The sequence below is a fragment of the Corylus avellana genome, chromosome ca5 (genome assembly GCF_901000735.1).
Source record: "Corylus avellana chromosome ca5, CavTom2PMs-1.0".
Classification (NCBI taxonomy): domain Eukaryota; kingdom Viridiplantae; phylum Streptophyta; class Magnoliopsida; order Fagales; family Betulaceae; genus Corylus; species Corylus avellana.
In genome coordinates this window covers 737828-756830 of record NC_081545.1, presented here as the reverse complement: position 1 = coordinate 756830, position 19003 = coordinate 737828, and the positions used below count along the sequence as shown (strand labels likewise).

At 37.1% G+C, this 19003-nt stretch overlaps 3 protein-coding genes across 4 annotated transcripts; 2 read left to right on the top strand and 1 right to left on the bottom strand.

The window, feature by feature from the left end:
* Nucleotides 1–2078: 2078 nt before the first annotated feature.
* On the top strand, nucleotides 2079–3937 carry LOC132181035 (nuclear transcription factor Y subunit B-3-like). Its single transcript, XM_059594079.1, has one exon. It carries the CDS (start codon nucleotides 2767–2769, stop codon nucleotides 3442–3444), a length of 678 nt encoding a protein of 225 aa, XP_059450062.1. The 5' UTR covers nucleotides 2079–2766; the 3' UTR covers nucleotides 3445–3937.
* Nucleotides 3938–9650: 5713 nt separating this feature from the next.
* On the top strand, nucleotides 9651–11162 carry LOC132180324 (fasciclin-like arabinogalactan protein 2). The gene is made up of 2 exons (XM_059593116.1): nucleotides 9651–10191; nucleotides 10306–11162. Exons 1-2 carry the CDS (start codon nucleotides 9673–9675, stop codon nucleotides 10990–10992), a joined length of 1206 nt encoding a protein of 401 aa, XP_059449099.1. The 5' UTR covers nucleotides 9651–9672; the 3' UTR covers nucleotides 10993–11162.
* Nucleotides 11163–12192: 1030 nt separating this feature from the next.
* Nucleotides 12193–16109, bottom strand: LOC132180320 (glucose-6-phosphate 1-dehydrogenase, chloroplastic-like). Of its 2 annotated transcripts, XM_059593107.1 has the most exons (10): nucleotides 15717–16109; nucleotides 14997–15187; nucleotides 14796–14890; nucleotides 14570–14684; nucleotides 14181–14386; nucleotides 13955–14104; nucleotides 13560–13680; nucleotides 13176–13405; nucleotides 12845–13045; nucleotides 12193–12565 (listed from the first exon to the last, which is right to left on the bottom strand). In XM_059593107.1, exons 1-10 carry the CDS (start codon nucleotides 15916–15918, stop codon nucleotides 12316–12318), a joined length of 1761 nt encoding a protein of 586 aa, XP_059449090.1. In that variant the 5' UTR covers nucleotides 15919–16109; the 3' UTR covers nucleotides 12193–12315. The 2 variants fall into 2 exon arrangements, with proteins under 2 accessions (XP_059449090.1, XP_059449089.1); XM_059593106.1 differs by having other exon boundaries at nucleotides 14570–14890.
* Nucleotides 16110–19003: the final 2894 nt, after the last annotated feature.

The following is a 19003-nucleotide window of genomic DNA, read 5'->3' as shown; positions in this document are numbered from 1 at the left end:
AATCCTCCTTAGAATGATGCTCAAATCTCATAGCCCAAGGATCCTATCAAAACCATCTGCAATTTGTTGATTGAATCGTAGCCAATAGGAGCAGCACCACATAAAGAATAGGTGCGGGGCTCACATGCTTTGAATAGGTGAGCTCCACGCTCCAAATTGCTTAAGTAAGTTTTGCACTTAACTCTCTTTGCGGGGACTATCGGAATTTGCTGCAATTTCGTCAACAAATTGATGTTAATACTGTTCAAAGAACACAAACATTACTGACAACAAAATTTGTAAAATTGGTGGATGGTTTCCTTATCTTACCATGTCTAAAGAAAATTATCTACTGAAGATAGAAAATTTTTAAAATTAAGCCTCCCTACAAAGTTACCGTTAGAAAAACATAAACATAAAAACATAGAGTTCTATAGTGTTTACATTTCTTTTAGAATTCACAAATAAAGATATTTAATAAGTGTTCTACAATGCATAATAATGCCTCTCATGTTCAGATTTTAAAGAACTTAACGATAGTGTTTTATTACAAGAACAAAACATATATACCCGCAACTTACATGCTATTTGATGGAGAATAGAAGAGAGAATTGAGAGAGATTCAAAATTTCGAATTCTGAAATGATTGAATGAATAATCTCATTTTAATTTTCATTCCATGGGTTATTTATAACCAACCAAGAGACACAACTTTTAGTTATGGAAGTTACATATCCAAGAGATACAACTCTTGTGATTTTATGGACCAGCTTCACTATGAGTATATTGAAGTCCAATTACTAACAGTTACATATTTTACTCTTAGAGATAAATATACAGTATTATGGACCATACATTCATGAGTATAAGACTATATAAGTTAACAAAAACCTAATTCTTTAATTAACTAAACGGATCAAACCCCAACGATAACCCACTACCATACGTTAACTTTACGTCAAATTTGTGACTCTAATAAAAAAATTATATCCAATAACGAAGCAGGCATTGCCGTTTAGTCAAAGGCCTCTAAATTCCAATAGACATTAATGCATGGTGAATGGAAACGTGTTGGACCTACTCCAAATTTCCAACTTTAATGGGTTGATAGATTGGTTGACAAGTCGACAGAAAAAGATGGTGGCCAATGGCCATTAGACTAGTTGATTAATGGTCGTGGTTAGATCTATCACGATGATTAATCAGAGCCTTGAAACGACACTAAAAAGCTTAAACAATGGATAAATGTTATCCACTCCAAATTCTCATCAATGAGTTGATATTAGATTGATTAAAGTCAATAAAATGACTCTACTGGTTGATTTTGTACGTGTCTTAAATTATAACTCGATTAAATAGAGAATTAGTCGCTTCAAAAGCCAATTATGATAAAATTAACGTGGAAGATGTTGACGCAAAATAACCTACACCCATCGCTCGAGCGATATCGAATAAACGATTGAGTAGATTTCAGTGCGCCGCTCGAGTGCTGCCGCTCGATAGGCGTTTGGACAGTGCCACTCAACAGGTGCTCGAGTAAAGTAACAACCATCCGCCACCAAGGTGTGGAGCGGAGCTAAAAGAGAAAGCATTTTTATATTAGATTCAAAAAATTACAGCAGTAATTTGAGAGTTGGGATGGGTTAAATTTGGTGGTTAGAAGGACACAAGACTTTGATGTCAGTGGAGTTGGGCCCAGTCCCAATTCCCCAGGAGACATAGGGAGGTCGAGTCTTTTAAAAGGACATAAACATATCTAAAACGACAAAAAATCTACTGCAGTTTTAACCCAAATGAAACTCATCCAATGGCTTGTCTCTGACGCCCACGCGTGTGGACAAAGAGACATAGACGGCTCAGATTCTGAATTCGACACGGCTGGAGCCAAGCTGCAGCAGCCGCCATAAGATTCTCGGAACGAAGAGTCATATACCCACTAACTCACCACGTGTCGAATCGTCGGCCGCCTGATCCCACTAATCCCACCAATAATCTCACGTTTCGAAACGACCCACGTGAATCCATTCTTATCGACAAATAAACGGTCCAGAGACACCCACGTGTCACGCTCGATGCAATTATTACCCCAACGATCCAACGGACCCCAACACCTCTCCACCTCAACGCTGCAACTCCACCCACATTCCCGGAGCTCCTCCCTGCTTACCCGCCCTGTCCCCCAAACCCTACCGTTTTTCCCTATTCTGCCCCCCGCCTTTCCGCCCAATTCCCTCCCCCTCAAACTTTGATCTCAGATTCTGTTCATGAACAGTTTTTCCGTTCCCTACACTTCACTTTTTCTCCAATTGGTTGCTTCTTTTTCTTTGCTTTCTGATATGAAACTTTTTTGTACCTCAAATTTTGTTCAGTTGGTTCTTTGTAGATGAAAAGTTTTGGAATTTAATCTATTCGATGAAATTCAATTAGACCCAGGAGAAATTTCATAGCTGAAAAGTTTTTGGATTTGGTCTATTTTGTGAATCTTTATGGGAGCCAGAAACTTTTTAAGCTGAAATTTTTGGAATTACTTGATCAAACCCATATAATCTTTCAGCTTACAACTGTTGACATAGGTCTTCTTTTTTCTGAAATTTTGTCAGACCCATATGATTTTCTAGCTCAAAGTTGTTGAATTGGGTCTTCATACTTCAAGCTAAAAGTTGTTGAATTTGGTCCATTTTGTTGAATTGGATCAGACCCGGAAAAGTTTAAAGGTCAAAGTTTTTGAATTGGGTCTAGTTTGTGAAGCTTAAGCAGACCCATAAAGCGGAAAGGTTTTGGTTGGCGATGGCTGATTCGGACAACGACTCAGGAGGGCAGAACAACAGCAACAACGCAAACAGCGACTTCTCCGCTCGAGAGCAAGACAGGTTCCTCCCCATCGCTAACGTGAGCAGAATCATGAAGAAGGCATTGCCGGCAAACGCCAAGATCTCCAAGGACGCAAAGGAAACGGTGCAGGAATGTGTGTCGGAGTTCATTAGCTTCATCACTGGGGAGGCCTCTGACAAGTGCCAGAGGGAGAAGAGGAAGACGATCAATGGGGATGACTTGCTGTGGGCGATGACTACTCTGGGGTTTGAGGAGTATGTGGAGCCGCTCAAGATTTATCTGCAGAAGTATAGGGAGATGGAGGGCGACAAGACCGCGGTGGGCGGGGGGAGGCAGGGGGAGAAGGACGGTGGTGGCGGTGGATCCGGCGGGGGTGGTTCCGCCGCCGGCGGTGGTGGAAGCGGTGGTGGGGTGAGCTCGGGGAGTGTTGGGGGTGGTGGGTTTAATGGGGTTGGGGGAGGAGTGTATGGTGGGATGTATGGTGGGGTGATGGGGCATCATCAGGGACACGTGTACGGCACTGGTGGGTATCATCATGTGGGTATGGGTGGTGGTGTTGTTGGGAAGGGTGTATCAGGCGGCAGCGGCAGTGGCGGTGGTGGTGGTGGAGCTTCCATTGTGAGGTTAAGGTAGGTGTGTGTGCTTGATGGACTAGTGAAGAATATGATAAAATGACTTTGTGTTTAGGGTATTTTAATTTGCTATTTTTTTGTACTAAAAATCTTGTGGAGTTTAGAGAGAGGATCTCATGTGTAATTGTGGAGAAGAAGACATTATATGACGCATAGTACTAAAAACTGTAACCTCTAATGATAGAGCATTTAGTTCTGATCTAGGGAAAATGTTTGTATCATAAAGGTTTCGCCTGTAGAGTTGTTCTGTTTCTTGTCTCCCTCATGTTCTTTAGTTGGGTGGTGGTGAATGATATGGGATCGAGTTTCTCTGTTTCTACTTTCATGGCGCCTTGGAAATCTGGAAACGGTTGAACTGACAGTTTTTTTTTTTTTTTTTTTAGTTTGTGAGTTTTGACAGTTTCTTTAAGAAAAGGAGGTTTGCATGTGGTGATGATGTACATGTTCTTTTGAGGAAAGTGATTTTTATGTCTCAAGTTTAGCCATTTGTCTCTTGGTTACGTGTGTTGTGTGTGTGCCAAATAGGGAAAGAGCCACTCCGTTTAGATTGGCCTGTATTTGTCATACAGAAATTTCTCTCCTTGCTTACCAGGTGTTTCCATTTTTGAGTTTCTGGTGGCTGTATAAAGACAGGGTGTTGTGTCATTCATTCATTCATTCATTGTCTTGCTGATAGGTACCTTTTATGATGAAAGCATTTTGGGAAACCAATTTTTGTGGTGCTCTTCAATTCTTCTGGTTTCAGGACATTATAGGAAACATAAACAACACACGGAACTTCGTATTTAGTTGGTTGTTGGTTGGAAGGGCTGTTGCAAAGTAACAAAGATTTCGTTTTTTTTTTTTTTTTTGACCACTTCTAGAACTTCCATTTGGATAAGGTCTCCGTCATCATCTAAACAACTCATTAACATGTTTTAAGTTACTTTTCAAGTAAACAAAACAAAACAAAAAAAAAACATTCACTTAAAAACACGTTAATCCATTTCAAAATAAGCGAACCTATAATTCATATATTCAGATTTTCAACAATAGCACAAACAGTAATGTAGGATCTCTTTGTTTGAAAAGGAGTTTACCAATGAAATCCAATCTCCCGTAAGAAGTTTCTTTAGTGGTGCTTCTTACTTTCCTAGTACGTTCAACTTGTAAAAATACCTTCATCACTTGAAGGATAGAATTTACCAAATCAATGTGGCCGACATAAGCTATGTGGTACTTTTAACTTGCATCATCATGTGTGTACATAATCAAGATACAAGCTATACTCGTGGCATTGCGAGTAATGGCTTCCTCATGAGTAAGGTTAATCAATTTTTACATTTCCATTGCCTATGAAGATCAATCAATCTTGTTTTTGGATTATATGATTTAAAGCGTCTTTGTCGTTATTAGTGTCTCAATGCTACAAAAAGTTGATTTTAAAATCGGGATCCCCTGCAATTGGTTGCCCATATTGCATGGTGTCAACTTGGACAGTCAATTGAAAGAGTGTCTCGATCGGATCCACCTGTTCGGAAAAGCTATAATTCAGTCAACAAATGTAATTGTAGCCAATCCCTATCCACTGATTCTTTTTGGGCCTCACACTCGCATTCAGCACTACATTGAACTGTATAGACACCTATATGTTTCAAAAAACGCATCGTCTTTAATTCATAAAATTCTTTCCCCTTAGTTAATTATGTTAAATTAGCTTCCATAGAAAGTAGTTTACTTCGTATCTTTACTTCGGAGTCAACTACAACAAATGGAGATTAAAGGCTTTCAAATATTCTTGCGCGAAATCGATCCTTGATGAAAGGAGGATGTTTTGACAAATTTCTGTGATTTTTACCGTTGCTTTACCATGCTTTATCCGGGCACAATTACTAGGAACATTGTATAATGCCACAATAGTCTCTCATTCAGAAACTTGTGCTTCATCCATCCTGTAATAATGGTATGCCTTTTTCCTTATCTTTGTTCATGATAGTATATGCCACTAAAATTCTGGACAAAAGTATCAGGAAAAAAAGCAAGTGCTTTATTTCTTGTCTGGCTCAATTCTCTCCCTCTCCCTCTTGACCATATGAAAGATTTCGAAAGCTTGATCGGAATTCCTTGCAATTCTCTGTCCAGATTATAAGGAATTTTTTACAGTTGTGAAAACCTTCTGTTCAGTCAAGTGGATCTTATCGAAAGCCTCTTACAATTATCCACCCGCATAAGATTCCTAATTATAGAGAATTCGGGTCCGAATATTCGGGTCTTATCTTTTTTGAATTTTTTTAAGGGACTTGGAGGGCTAACTACTCCACTTAACAAGCCAACCGCCATTGTTTTTATCTTGCTCCACCAAAGAACTTTTGGCCACTTTATCCCAAAAAGTAGATGAAGGAAAGTGAGGGCTAATTTATGCAGTTGGGCAGGCAGTTTAACAGCTATATGTCCTTCTCCCTTGATCCAGTGTTGCCAAAATTCCCCATCCATCCTTTTATGAAGACCAATTGTTGGGCTACTAGGGCTGTTAAGTGAGCGAAGCGTCTCGCGAGCAAGCTCGGGCTCGGCTCGCATAAGCTCGGCTCGTGCTCGACTCGAATATTAAATGAAACACTTCATGAACACAAATCATAGCTCGAATATTAAACGAAGCAAGCTCGGCTCGACTCGGCTAAGCTCGTGAACAGCTCGTATAAGCTCGAGTGTGTGTGTGTGTCTATATATATATATATATATATATATAAACTAAGTAATACATAATTAATTATAAATCTCATAATTATTAAAATCTTAAAATTGCATTTATATTTAAGCGTTAGAGAATGGAAAATTCTAGACCCTTCATGATCAAAGAGAGAGAGCAATCATTAAAAAGACCTTGATTCAATTAGAACATATCCAAACGAAAGGAAGAAGAATCAAGCAGAAACTATTGAGGGAGATTGTGAAAGGTATAAACTATTGAAGAATCAAATAGACCCAAACACTATCACTACCTGTTAAGAAAACATCAATCTCTAAGTTTGCTTATCTATAAAAGGATGCATATCCTCTCTCTTTGAAACCAAATGCCTTGCTGTATTGACTCAGGCTCCATACTCGACTAGTCAGGTTAAGCAAATGCTCATATGCAAACTAACTTCTTAAGCCGTTTTAAGAGTACTTGAAGTTAAAAAAAAAAAATTGAAAACAAAAACATTAAATATAAGAGCCAGCTCGCGAGCTGGCTCGGCTCGACTTATTATTAGCTCGAACTCGATTTTTTTGGCTCGCCCTTAAGCTCGACTCGAGCTCGAGCTCGAGTCAAATTTAAACGAGCCAAGCCTGAACAAGGGAAGCTCGCTCAAGCTCGGCTCGTTTACACCCCTATGGGCTACCCAATAAAGTTTGTAAAGAGCCTGAATAGTCAAGTTCAACAGTATGTGTTCAATCCAATTCTACTGAACTGGACAATCCAAGATGCCTCGACCACTTAGGTGTTCTCTTTGTCATAATTTTGAGTAATTAAGCTTAGAGTTAGAGTCGACAATTTTTAACACGACTCGTAAATTCGATACAGATTCAACATAAAATTAGTAAGTTAAGGTTGAGAGGTTTGACATGTTTAATTAAAGAGGTTGGGTTAGGTTTACTCGTATAGTCTTATACTCATATCTCAACACAATCCAAACATGACATGTGACATTTAAGATTGATAGTTTTTTACACGACCCGCAAACCTAACACGAAATTAGCAGGCTAAGGTTGAGAGGCTTGACCTGTTTAATTAAATTGGTTAGGTTAGAGTTGATCACTCCAAAAATGATATGACTTTTAAAATTATAGTAATTACTATTAGACTTGTAATTGATTATTATTGAATTTCGATCGCCACCTTATTTTTTGAGTGACATAAAAGAGACTTCTAGCATTACTCAATACTCATACATAGGATGGGGTATTAGAGTAATGATTAAATTCACACTTTTTTAATCGGTTTATCAAATAAATCTTGATCAAATTACATAACTTGTCTAAATTATTGTGAATTCAAATTAATACATATGAAAAGTTTTTATAGCAAAAAACTTGGAAGTAATTCACTCACAATTCACTTCAAAAGTATAGAAATACAAAGATAGTTACAGAGCTTGCACTATGTGCAAAGAATTGAACCCCTAGCCTAGAGAGGAAAATGCTTAAGAGTATTATAATTTTTTTCACAATTTTTCTTAAAGTGGCGTAAGTGGTACTAGTTCATATAGTACTATCATCTCAGCTATAATCAAATATAATTGTTTAAGTAATAATATGGACAAACAATTTAATTTATAAAAAAAACTTGTAATAAATATTATAATATTCTTAGTATTAATTGCTTAAAAAAAAAAAAAAAAAAACTCACTATTATGGTACAAGTTATGTTAGTGTTAAACAAACTAGACAAGGCGATAGGAAGGACAAACAACAGCCTGGACACACTGGAGTGAGCTCTGAGTTGAAAATAAAATCTCAACCGTCAGATTATTTTATTCCAACACTAAAGAGGAGGTGCCTGGTGGGGAAGCATCCGCTGATGTGGCACCACCAAACAATCGCTGTCCACGTGGCCCTACTTCATACGCCATCGTCATACCAGCCTGGCTGGTTTTGGAGCTCACTGCTCTACCGACACATTTGGGTCCCATTAGCCTAACCACATATAATAAACAATAGATAAAACAACATAACATGATTAAAAGTAAGGGAGAAAGAGAAGGAAACGACACCGTGCTGCTTATAAAAATAGCATATATGGTAACCATTTGATTTAGACAAAAGGAATCCTATATATCTAAGATCAAAAGTCATACATTCAAATGTTATGTCAATTTCAGTGACAGTCAAGCACAAATAATTACCCTTTCAAACCCCAACATTTGTAATTAGAAAAATATTAAAAACCATTTTTATTTCATAAATATTACACAATGTTTATGTAACGGTCCAAATGATATGATTCTTAATTTTTTTTTATTGACATATTTGAATGATAAAAATATAATTTATATAATTATTCTTTCACTCGATCTAAATTTATTTATGCATAGCAAGACCAATAGGGTATAATTTAAAAATTGTTCCTTTGGTGGGTGATACTTTTACATCCCATGCACATGGCATCTTTTGGCTTTGATCGATTTCTAGGTAATGGGACTACAAGAAATTGTGTGGCCCCATTGCTTTCTTCTTCTTCTTCAATAAAGTAAATGTTCCATACTTTCATAATTGCTCAATATAAATTTGAAATTTGAATGTAAATATGCAACATTAAAAAAATCTCAATGTAATATCACCTAAAAATTGAGTTTAATTATGCCAAAATAGGATCAACATCCCTTAAAATTTCTTGTCTAATTGTACCCGGTTTAAAATGGGAATGAGAGAGAGAGGTAAGTGCAGGATTGAGTCATTAGGGGCGACTGCGAAGTGGACGCTAATAGGCAACTATTAGCGTTGACTTTTGAAAGTCGACGCTAATAGGTGATTATTAGCGTCAACTTAGCAGTGGACGCTAATAATCGACCCAAATGATTAGTATTAGCGTCCACTGTAAAGTGGACGCTAATATACTGGCGAAAATTATATTAGAGGTGGAAAAACTATTAGGGGAGACAAAATACCTATTAGAGTCAATAAATGTCGACGCTATAGTGGACGTTAATAGCGTACAATTTAAATAAGATATTTCAAAATATTATTGTCTATCAAAATAACTTTTGTTGGTGCAATTGAAAAAGAGTAGAAATTTGAGGACTTGGTACTCGTTACCATGTCTAATTTGAAATTATATTTGTATTTGGCAAAAACAAAATGGAGGAAGTTGAATCAAAGAAGTATGGCAAGTATCATGTGGGAAGGAGAAATTTTGTCAACAAACCTTGTAAAAATCTATTAAAATATCAGAAATTTTAGTTGCATGTAAAAGATGTACAGTGGGTTTTGCAAGGTAGCTATCTAGATTTTCCAAAATGGCTTTCTTTCTTCCATAATTAAAAACATTTTTTAAAATATTCATAAAAAAAAAGGGGAAAGCACATTTTAAAATATTATCCATAATCTGTGACCATAATGAACCCTTTTATGGACCCCATCCAACCTAATGCCAAGCTAGCTAGCATATACTGTCATGCAACAAATTGCTTCTATACTCCTTACTTAAGTCACAACAGTCACTTTGTTCTTCTCACTCCTCCACTTCAAACTTCAAACCTCCTCCTCCTCCACAATGAGGCAGGCACCACCTCTCACCGCCGTGCTTGCCCTTCCTCTCTTCTTGTTACTTTTATCCTCGACCGGCAGCCATGCGCACAATATCACGACCATACTCGCCAAAAATCCTGAGTTCTCAACATTCAACCACTATCTCACCCTCACCCACCTTGCCTCTGAGATCAACCGTCGTCTGACCATCACTGTCCTCGCCGTGGACAATGCCGCCATGTCATCCCTCCTCTCCAAGCACCTCTCTCTCTACACCATTAAAAACGTGCTTTCCCTTCATGTCCTCGTCGACTACTTTGGTTCTAAAAAACTCCACCAGATCACAAATGGTACAGCGTTGACTGCCACCATGTACCAAGCTACCGGCGCTGCCCCGGGATCCTCAGGGTACGTAAACATCACCGACCTTAAAGGCGGCAAAGTTGGCTTTGGTGCCGCCGATAATGGCGGCACGCTTGATGCTGTCTACGTCAAGGCTGTGCACGAGAAACCGTACAATATCTCTGTCTTACAAATCAGTCAGGTAAAAAGTGCTTTAATTTCTAGAATATTTGCCGAAACTAATTATTTAAATTAAACCCATCTCAGATTCCATCAAATATTGAGCTAAGAATTTGCAAATGAAAACAATGGTCAGGTTTTAACATCGGCTGAAGCTGAAGCGCCAACGCCGGGACCAAGCGATTTGAATTTAACGGCTATCCTGTCCAAGCAAGGCTGCAAAGCCTTCGCCGACTTGCTGTTATCGTCGGGAGCCGACAAGACATTCCAAGAGAATGTCGACGGAGGATTGACGGTGTTCTGCCCGACCGACACCGTCATCAAAGGTTTCATGCCGAAGTACAAGAACTTAACGGCGCCCCAGAAGGTGTCGTTGCTGTTATATCACGGCATCCCCGTGTACCAGTCCATGCAAATGTTGAAGTCCAGCAACGGCGTCGTGAACACGCTGGCCACAGACGGAGCCAACAAGTACGACTTCACCGTGCAAAATGACGGCGAGGAGGTGACGTTGAAGACGAAGGTTGTGACGGTGAAGATAACGGGGACGGTGAAGGATGAGGAGCCGTTAGTGGCGTATAAGATTGACAAGGTTTTGTTGCCTAGGGAGTTGTTTAAGGTGGCACCGACAGCGCCAGCACCGAAGGCTCCAAAGGCTAAGGCCAAGGGTAAGGCGGCTGAGGCCCCTGCAGAGGCTGATGCACCTGCGGATGATATTGTGGGAGATCAGACGGCTGATAATAATGGGGCTGGAGGATTGGATGGTGGGAGATTTGTGATCCTGGTGTTTTTTAGTTTTTCTATGGGAGTTCTGGTGCTGTGATTGGTGGGTACCATACACCCTGGCGCCACATAAAAAGTTCCATTGCTATACAGCTCAATTAATTTCCATGTGAGAGATGATTTTATTTTATTTTATTTTATTTTTATTTTATTGATACAACAATTTACTTGTGGAGAAAAAAGAAATAAAAGTCATATTTTCTTGGGCCATTTAGTTCCATCATGATTTGTCATGATGTGTGTGTCTGGTATAGGTGCTATTAATTACTTGTCATGTTCTATATGTAATCTGTACAATGTACACATGATTGATTCCTAATTGAGGTGCACATTTTATGTTGCTTGTTTTAAATATCAGTATGATATATTAGTAAGGAGGCGGAAATTTAATCATGAATATACGATTATATGAGTTGATATGAATATGACTCATTTAATTAATTATGTCAAACACTCAAACCTTGACACAATATGTTTAACTAAACACGTGATACGATTTGACTCGCATAACTTATTTAATAAACAAATAGTGTTACGTTGACATGAACACGACCCGTTTCAACCTGTTTAAAATAAATGGGTTGAGTTGATACAACTACTTGATCTAACATGTTCATATCTAATAGACATAAATTATATACACATTCACAACTAGATTCATAACAATAAACTTGATAATCGATATCCATAACCATAATTATATACTTTTAAGTTTTTATAGGTAAAAGTGTAATTTAATTATACAGGTTATGAAGGATAGCACAAATTTGACCCGTTTATTAATCGTGTCTAATTAGGTAGACCCGAATACTATTACACTAAACCTTAACTATTTAATATCATGTCGAATTCACAAGTCGTACCAAACATTGCTAGCATGTTTGAGATTCTTGGTAAAGTCCAAGACTAAAAGCTAAGATTTGGCTAATTACCTATCATAAATTAGCATGGAAAGAAGAATTAACTCCTTGGAAAAGTGGTTGAGTTACTTTTATTTCCCTGACGAAATCAGTTGGCAAGTACAAGAGTCGGCAATGGTATATAACCAACAAGATGAGGACCGTCAGGTGTGTCAGAATATCCATTGAACTTCTTTCCACAATGACCAACAATCCTTCCATTTTGAAAGAAGAGAATGACATGAAAAAAAGATAATAGTACTTATTCATTGATTTCAATGTATTACACCTTGTTTTGTACATTAACATGTTGCAGAATCCAAATTTACAGAAAAAAAAAAAAAAAATTAACTAAACACATTGTATACATATAGAAAAATGAAAGAAAAAGGTTTTGAATACTTGAATGATAATCACCACCATCAAATTAAAGACCCCTGAAGGCAATAGATCGCCACTAGTCATTAGTCCTCATAACCAAAATCACCCCAGCGAACATTATGCTTTGCAGCAAGATAATGCACTCCAAGTGGCCCACCGCTACCATATGTGTACAGCTCTGGAGCAACCTTCTTCTCTTCCAATTCCTTCAACAATGGTGTGAATACTGCCCAAGCTGCATCTAGCTCATCACTTCTAATGAACAACCGCCGCTCTCCTTCTATTGCATCAATGAGCAGCCTCTCATATGCATCTGGTACCTCTCTTGGATACCTTCACAACCCAAGTCTTATAAGTAGTAGCTCATAATTACATTGAAAGGGAGGACTAGAAAAGCAAACAATATGTATGATAAGTTGAATTTGCATAAATCTTGTGATTGTTTGCTCTATTTTTCTATTTTTGATTTGCAAAAACCCACCATATGTGACTGCACTGATTACAGAGATAAAGGGTATCGGCAAATTTCCTATGGTAACATATCTGCATAATATAAAAACATATAACAGATTTGTACTTAAAAGTCAATTGTATTTTGTTGTCATTTGTTACCTGGCTTTGTAGAGCAAATTAAGGTCACTGCGATCCAATCTCATTCCAAGACCAGGGACCTTGTTGTTGATCTTCAGATATATAGCTTCATCAGGTTCTATGCGAATGACAAGCTCATTTCCAGCTTGATCCAAATCAGTTCCAAAGTTCCTATTGTACAAGTTACCCGGAACATGTCTGAATTGAACTCTAATTTCTGCCCTGAAATTTCATTGCAGCAACAAGTTTGGTCATTTTATTGATTACTCTCAACAGTATGCAAGACCGCAAGTGCATAACAAAAGAGCAACCCTCGTGGACCCCTCGTGGACCGGAGCACGATTTTACCTACCGCTTTGAATGGAGAGCCTTGCCGGCTATCATTAGGAATGGAACTCCATCCCATCTTGCATTGTTTATAAAGAGAGTGGCTGCTGCGAAAGTTGGCGTAAGGCTATTGTTTGATACAGTCATGTCATCAGTATAACCGGGATAACATCTAATGCCATCACAATCACCCTTATATTGACCTACAACCACATCTTCAAGCTGAACAGGTTTCATGGAACGTAAAACCTTAACCTGTTTCAAGGCCATGTTCAGAACATTAGTTATGACATTATGTTATGATCATCTGATGGACTAGAGTTTTTCTTTTAAGGCAAATGGAATATTCAGAAGTGTTGATATTGATAGACAGACAGTAGAGATCATTTTAGAAGTTATGTTTCAATACCTTCTCATTCCTAATGTCCTCAGCATCTAAGCTGACTGGTGTGTCCATGGAAAACAGTGCTATTATTTGCAGCAGATGATTTTGCATTATATCCCGTATGATACCGTAGTTATCGAAGTACCTGAATGAAAAACTAGCAGTGAGAAAATAATTTTATCTATAAAGAGTGAGCCATTCTGGGTAAGGTAGCAATTCATATTTGTATGTCAGGTTTGAGTTATATTGATACATATATATATAAGACTATATAGGCCAACCTCAATTCGATCTATTTAATTAAATAGATCAGATCCCTCAACCTAACTTGCTAATTTTGAATTGGATTTGTGTAAACCATATGATAGAAGGAATGGCATTAAATGACTAGAATAGTAGAAGGAAGATATTGAACTAACCTTCCTTGTCCGTGTGTCCCAAAATCTTCAGAAAAAATGAACTGTACATTGCGGATGTAATTCCTAGACCATAGAGGCTCAAAAACCAGATTTGAAAAGCGAAGCACCAAGAGATTTTCTACTAGCTCTTCACCCATGTGATGGTCAATTCTGTACAAAGATTAACAAGGTCAAAGCTCTGTGTACACAGTCTGTTCAATGAACCGAAATGCAGAAAAGTAGATACCTGAATATTTGGTCTTCACTCAAATATTGTTTTAAGCCTCGGGTCAGCTCCCTGGATGACTCTGTATCTCGACCAAATGGTTTTTCAACAATGACTCGAATCCACCCGTTTTCTGAAGAAGCACGACGTTTGGCACATCTTGCCACATCCACAAACATGTTTGGGGGTATTGCTAGGTAAAATAGTCTATTTGATAGCCTTCCAGCCTAAAAGAAGCTAAACGTTGAGTATATGGACATAGAAGAGCTAAAAACATGATAATGAGAGATCATCATTGTCTATTGCTATCAAACCCGAGATATATTTTCGATATATTATCACATATCGAAAAGAAAAGCGTTGAAGATGGAATCCTAGATATCTTACTTTATATGAACAAAGCATAGTACCTCTTTCTCTTTCAGCTTGTTGTCCAATTCCAAGAAATGCTCCTCAGAGCTATATTGACCGGAAGAGTAAAAGCACTTTTTTAAGAATGCATCCATCTTCTCATCACAGTTCTCCCTGTAATCCCTCAAAATTAGAGTAATCAGAACAAAAAGGAAAACATAATTGGTGAAAACATACCATATGAAGATACTTTCAAAGTTCAAACACAATTCAATAAAATAGCACCTCTTGTCAACTCTGCAAGTCAGGGTTTTGCTGATTATATTCCTCAGCTCCTCATCAGTCATTATACTCCGTCCATAGCCAAAGATTGTAAAATTCTGAAGTAATAGATAAGGAAAAACAAAAACAGATAAGCAGCTGTAAATAAATCAAAGGTAAGGCATATCTTACAAAAGAAGTTTAAAAAGCATCATAGAATTGAACCTCTGGCAAACGATCTTCAATAAAAAGAGCAAATAGTGCAGGGTAGATCTTCCTCCTAGCAAGATCCCCTGAAGCCCCAACAACAACAATGCTGAGAGTAGACTCTTCCGTGTCTGTTTCTAAGAAAGGAATGTACTCTTCTTGAGTTGGCTTCTCAACACGTTCTGTAACTGGAGAACTTGCAGGTGCACCTAAACCATAAATCCATTTCAATCTCAGAACTAGCCAATTCGCATAAGCATATAGACAATTAACCAAGAAGAATATCAGTCTCACACTACATTCACCAAAAAATAAAAAGCATACAATTGTGACTGGAAGCAGGGTGATCTGGATCCAATGTTGAACACAAAGAGAAGATTTTTGGACAAGAAAAGAGCCGTTCCTTTTTCTTCCTAACCATTATCATATAGAATTCCAAAACCAAACCATTTGCTAACATTAAGAAGATCATAAATTTCCACAAGTACAAGAAAAACAATCATCATTAAATATCAAGTTTACTTGGCATTTAAGGGTAACACCCTATCTTGTTTTATGAAAATCCATGCTTTTCCAAAGCCACAAAAATACCTTTATGATTTTAAACAAAGGATGCCTAAACAAATTTGAAGAAACATAATATCAAACACATTGTAATTCATTTAGAGAAGGGCACATGTACCAGGACCAACATGAAGAAGCAATTTTTCATGTTAAAGTAGAGGTACAAGAACTCACCAGCCTGCAAAGACACAGCCTTTAATGGTTGCACATTTGAAGCTTTGAGCTCAAAATGCTTGTTTTGATGAAATTTTGAATTGTTCTGACAAGCCCAGGTTCCGAAAAGCTTTCTTCCTGGTATAGTCTCAGTCTCATGGCTGAATGAAGATGGTGCAAACAAGGTGGCTGAGGAAGAAGAAGCACTTAAGCGTATAGCCATGCAACTTTGTAGGCAAATAAAAGCTTAAGAGTTTCTTCTTGATAAATTGGATTGTTATCAATCATGAAATTTTGCTCCAAATTCAATATAAACCCTGAGCTAATATATAAAAGTCTTTCAGTCGTAAAAAAGCAGAGAAATAGCTGTAAGTCTGAAGCAACCATTATGTCTTCTTGCCTCCATACCCTCCATTCTTGCCAGCAAACCCTGAAATAGTTTAAGGTTTAGCAACATAAAAAGATTCACCATCTCCTCTCACCAGCACCAATTGTGGGAACTTCTCTGACTTTCAGATGGGACAGACGCCAAGGCTGTTAAACTACCTAACTTTTTCACTGGGTTTCTATCTGTTTCCCTCTCAACCTTCCCAGCCTAGACAGACAACCTTTGACTTTTAGATGGGTCTGTCATTTTGCCCCTTGTTTTCTCGTATCTTGCTATTTTATTTATTTGGCTACTATATTCTTTGAAATTACAATCACACAGAGCTACCCAATAGAGTTATGGAAGTAATGCAGCAAGAGCTGCACGTGAATGAAGAAGAAACAGACACCTCATCCGGCCCCTGATGGACCAATAAAATACTTCTCGTGTCTGTTTATATAACAAACACGAGCCCTTCCAGTCTTCCAGAGTGCATAAACCATATATACTTCAATCAGTCTGAAAGATTTTACAGCATTTCTCGTGAGATGAGGCCTCGTTTCGTTTGGAAGAGAGATGTGCCTCTCTCTCTCTCCCTCTAACTCTTACTCTCACTCTGACTCTCACTCTCACATACACATACGCATTGCCTCAAGTTAACTAAGGGTATATTTGAGATTGCTTTTGAGTAGTCTAAAAGTATTTTTAATACTCAAAAAGTCCGTTTAAAGAAAAAAAAAAAAAAAAAAAAAGTACTCGTTTGGAGAAAAAAATTAAAAACGTTTTTAATGGTCTAAAAATCCTAAAAATGGCAAAAACGCACTTTTAACAAAAGGTTAAAAAATGAAGCTTTTATCAAAAAATGCTTCTTGACTTTAAAGTTTTATTTTTCAAACATAATCCCAAATATGCTATAAATCAAGTGGAGCTGGCAATTTATTGTTTGTATGTTGGGTTTAGATTGCGTTTAGATTTTTTTTTTTTTTTTTTTAATTGAAAGGAGAAAAGAGGTTACAGGGGCGATTGAATATAATACTATATAGGTTAATTGTAATCCAATCCATTTAATCAAATGGGTAAGGCCTTTTAACTCTAACTCGCTAATTTTGTATTGGCTTTTGTTAGATTCGTTGGTCGTGTTAAAAATTACTTGTCCTAATTAAATGTCGTGTGTTGGATTCAGGTTGATTAAACGGGTCATACTCCTTAAATCCTAACTTGTTAATTTCATATTGAGCTCATGTTAAATCCGTGGATCGTGTCGAATGTCAATAATTGTCTGCCCTAAAATAAAGTAATATCGTAGCAAATTAAAAACTTAATTTGAAATAAAGCATGTGCTCTTTACTCTTCAGGTTGCTTTAGGTTTTTCCCTATCTATGCATCATCATCCTGTTCTAGGAATAAGGAAACAAGTCTTTTGACACTGTCTGAAATAATGTATCATTTGCATCTTATTAGTCTTTTCCTTTTTCTTCATATATTTTACTGCTAGAGAGTTGCAAATCGGATTTTGTTAAATCAGGATGGTGATAGGAAAGAGTGAAATTATTTAAGTAATATTTTAATATTCTTTTTCACCTGTTGACTGAAATATTTAACGGAAATTTGGGTAAACTATAACCTCAGATTTTGAATTTAAGACATTTTCTTTGATATCATGTTAAATATTGATTGTCCCAAAAGCTTAAAGAATAAAAATTAGTAAATTTAACCATATTAGTTAATAATCTAACATATTTTATATGTCATTCAAGCTCTTCTATGTAATCAGTTTGATTGGGCACTTAATCGTGCCAAGTTCGAACTCAAATTTGATTGCTTAAAGGACTGTTTATGCATCCTAATATTTGTTAAGGAGAGCAAGGCTGATGAATCATTCATTTTAATTCAGCCGAACCTACCATTCTTAGGTTGAACAAGTGCTGCGGACTACCAAGTATTTGACTGCTCCAATCTCAGTTTATTAATTTATTACTTAATTATGGAGTTCATGGGATTTATTATTAAACACCATTTTCTTTTGGTCAATCCCTTAAACTGAATAAACAAAACAATATGAAGTTGAGCATTCATTGGAGGGAGGTGGAGAATCAGAGATGGACCAGAATCATTCACAGCTTTGTGCCCCTGACACCAAAAGTTTGTTTTCTTTATTCGATGGGACATAAACACCATACTTCAACACCCAAAACATCTAATGTCTAAAGCCAACATATTAATTACCTTATTCCAACATAAAAAGCCAAGCCTAGGTTACATAATCACATTAAGTACATACCATACATTCTTAGTTTCATTCTCTCATGACCACCATACATACAACCATCATGTTCATGATTATGAAATCATTATATTGTACATGGGCTTATGCTCATTTATTATCTGCCTCTTATTAGGGAGTGAAAAAGAAAATGTCATCAAGCCTGTCATTACTTGGTGAATTGCCACCATACACCAAAAGTCCCTGCTTGCCGTCCCGTTTACCACCGGTAAATGCACAATTAATTAAAAAAAAATGAATTCAAATATAAAATTATGGGAGAGAGATTTAAGATATTTAAGTGGAGATAGAGGGAGAGACAGAGAGACAAAATTATGGGAGAAAGAAATAGTTAAGACACTTAAACCATATAATTAGTTTAGAGAGAGAAAAGAAAAGGTTCAAACATAAAATTATATTAAAAAAAAACGGTTGAAACATAAATTATGGGAGAGAGAGATTATGGGAGAGTGAGAGTTAGCACAATTAATTAAAAAAAAAAACGAATTCAGATATAAAATTATGGGAAAGAGATTTAAGACAATTATGTGGAGATAGAGGGAGAGAGAGAGAGACAAAATTATGGGAGAGAGAAATAGTTAAGACACTTAAACCATATAATTAGTTTAGAGAGAAAAAAGAAAATGTCCAAACATAAAATTATATTAAAAAAAAAAA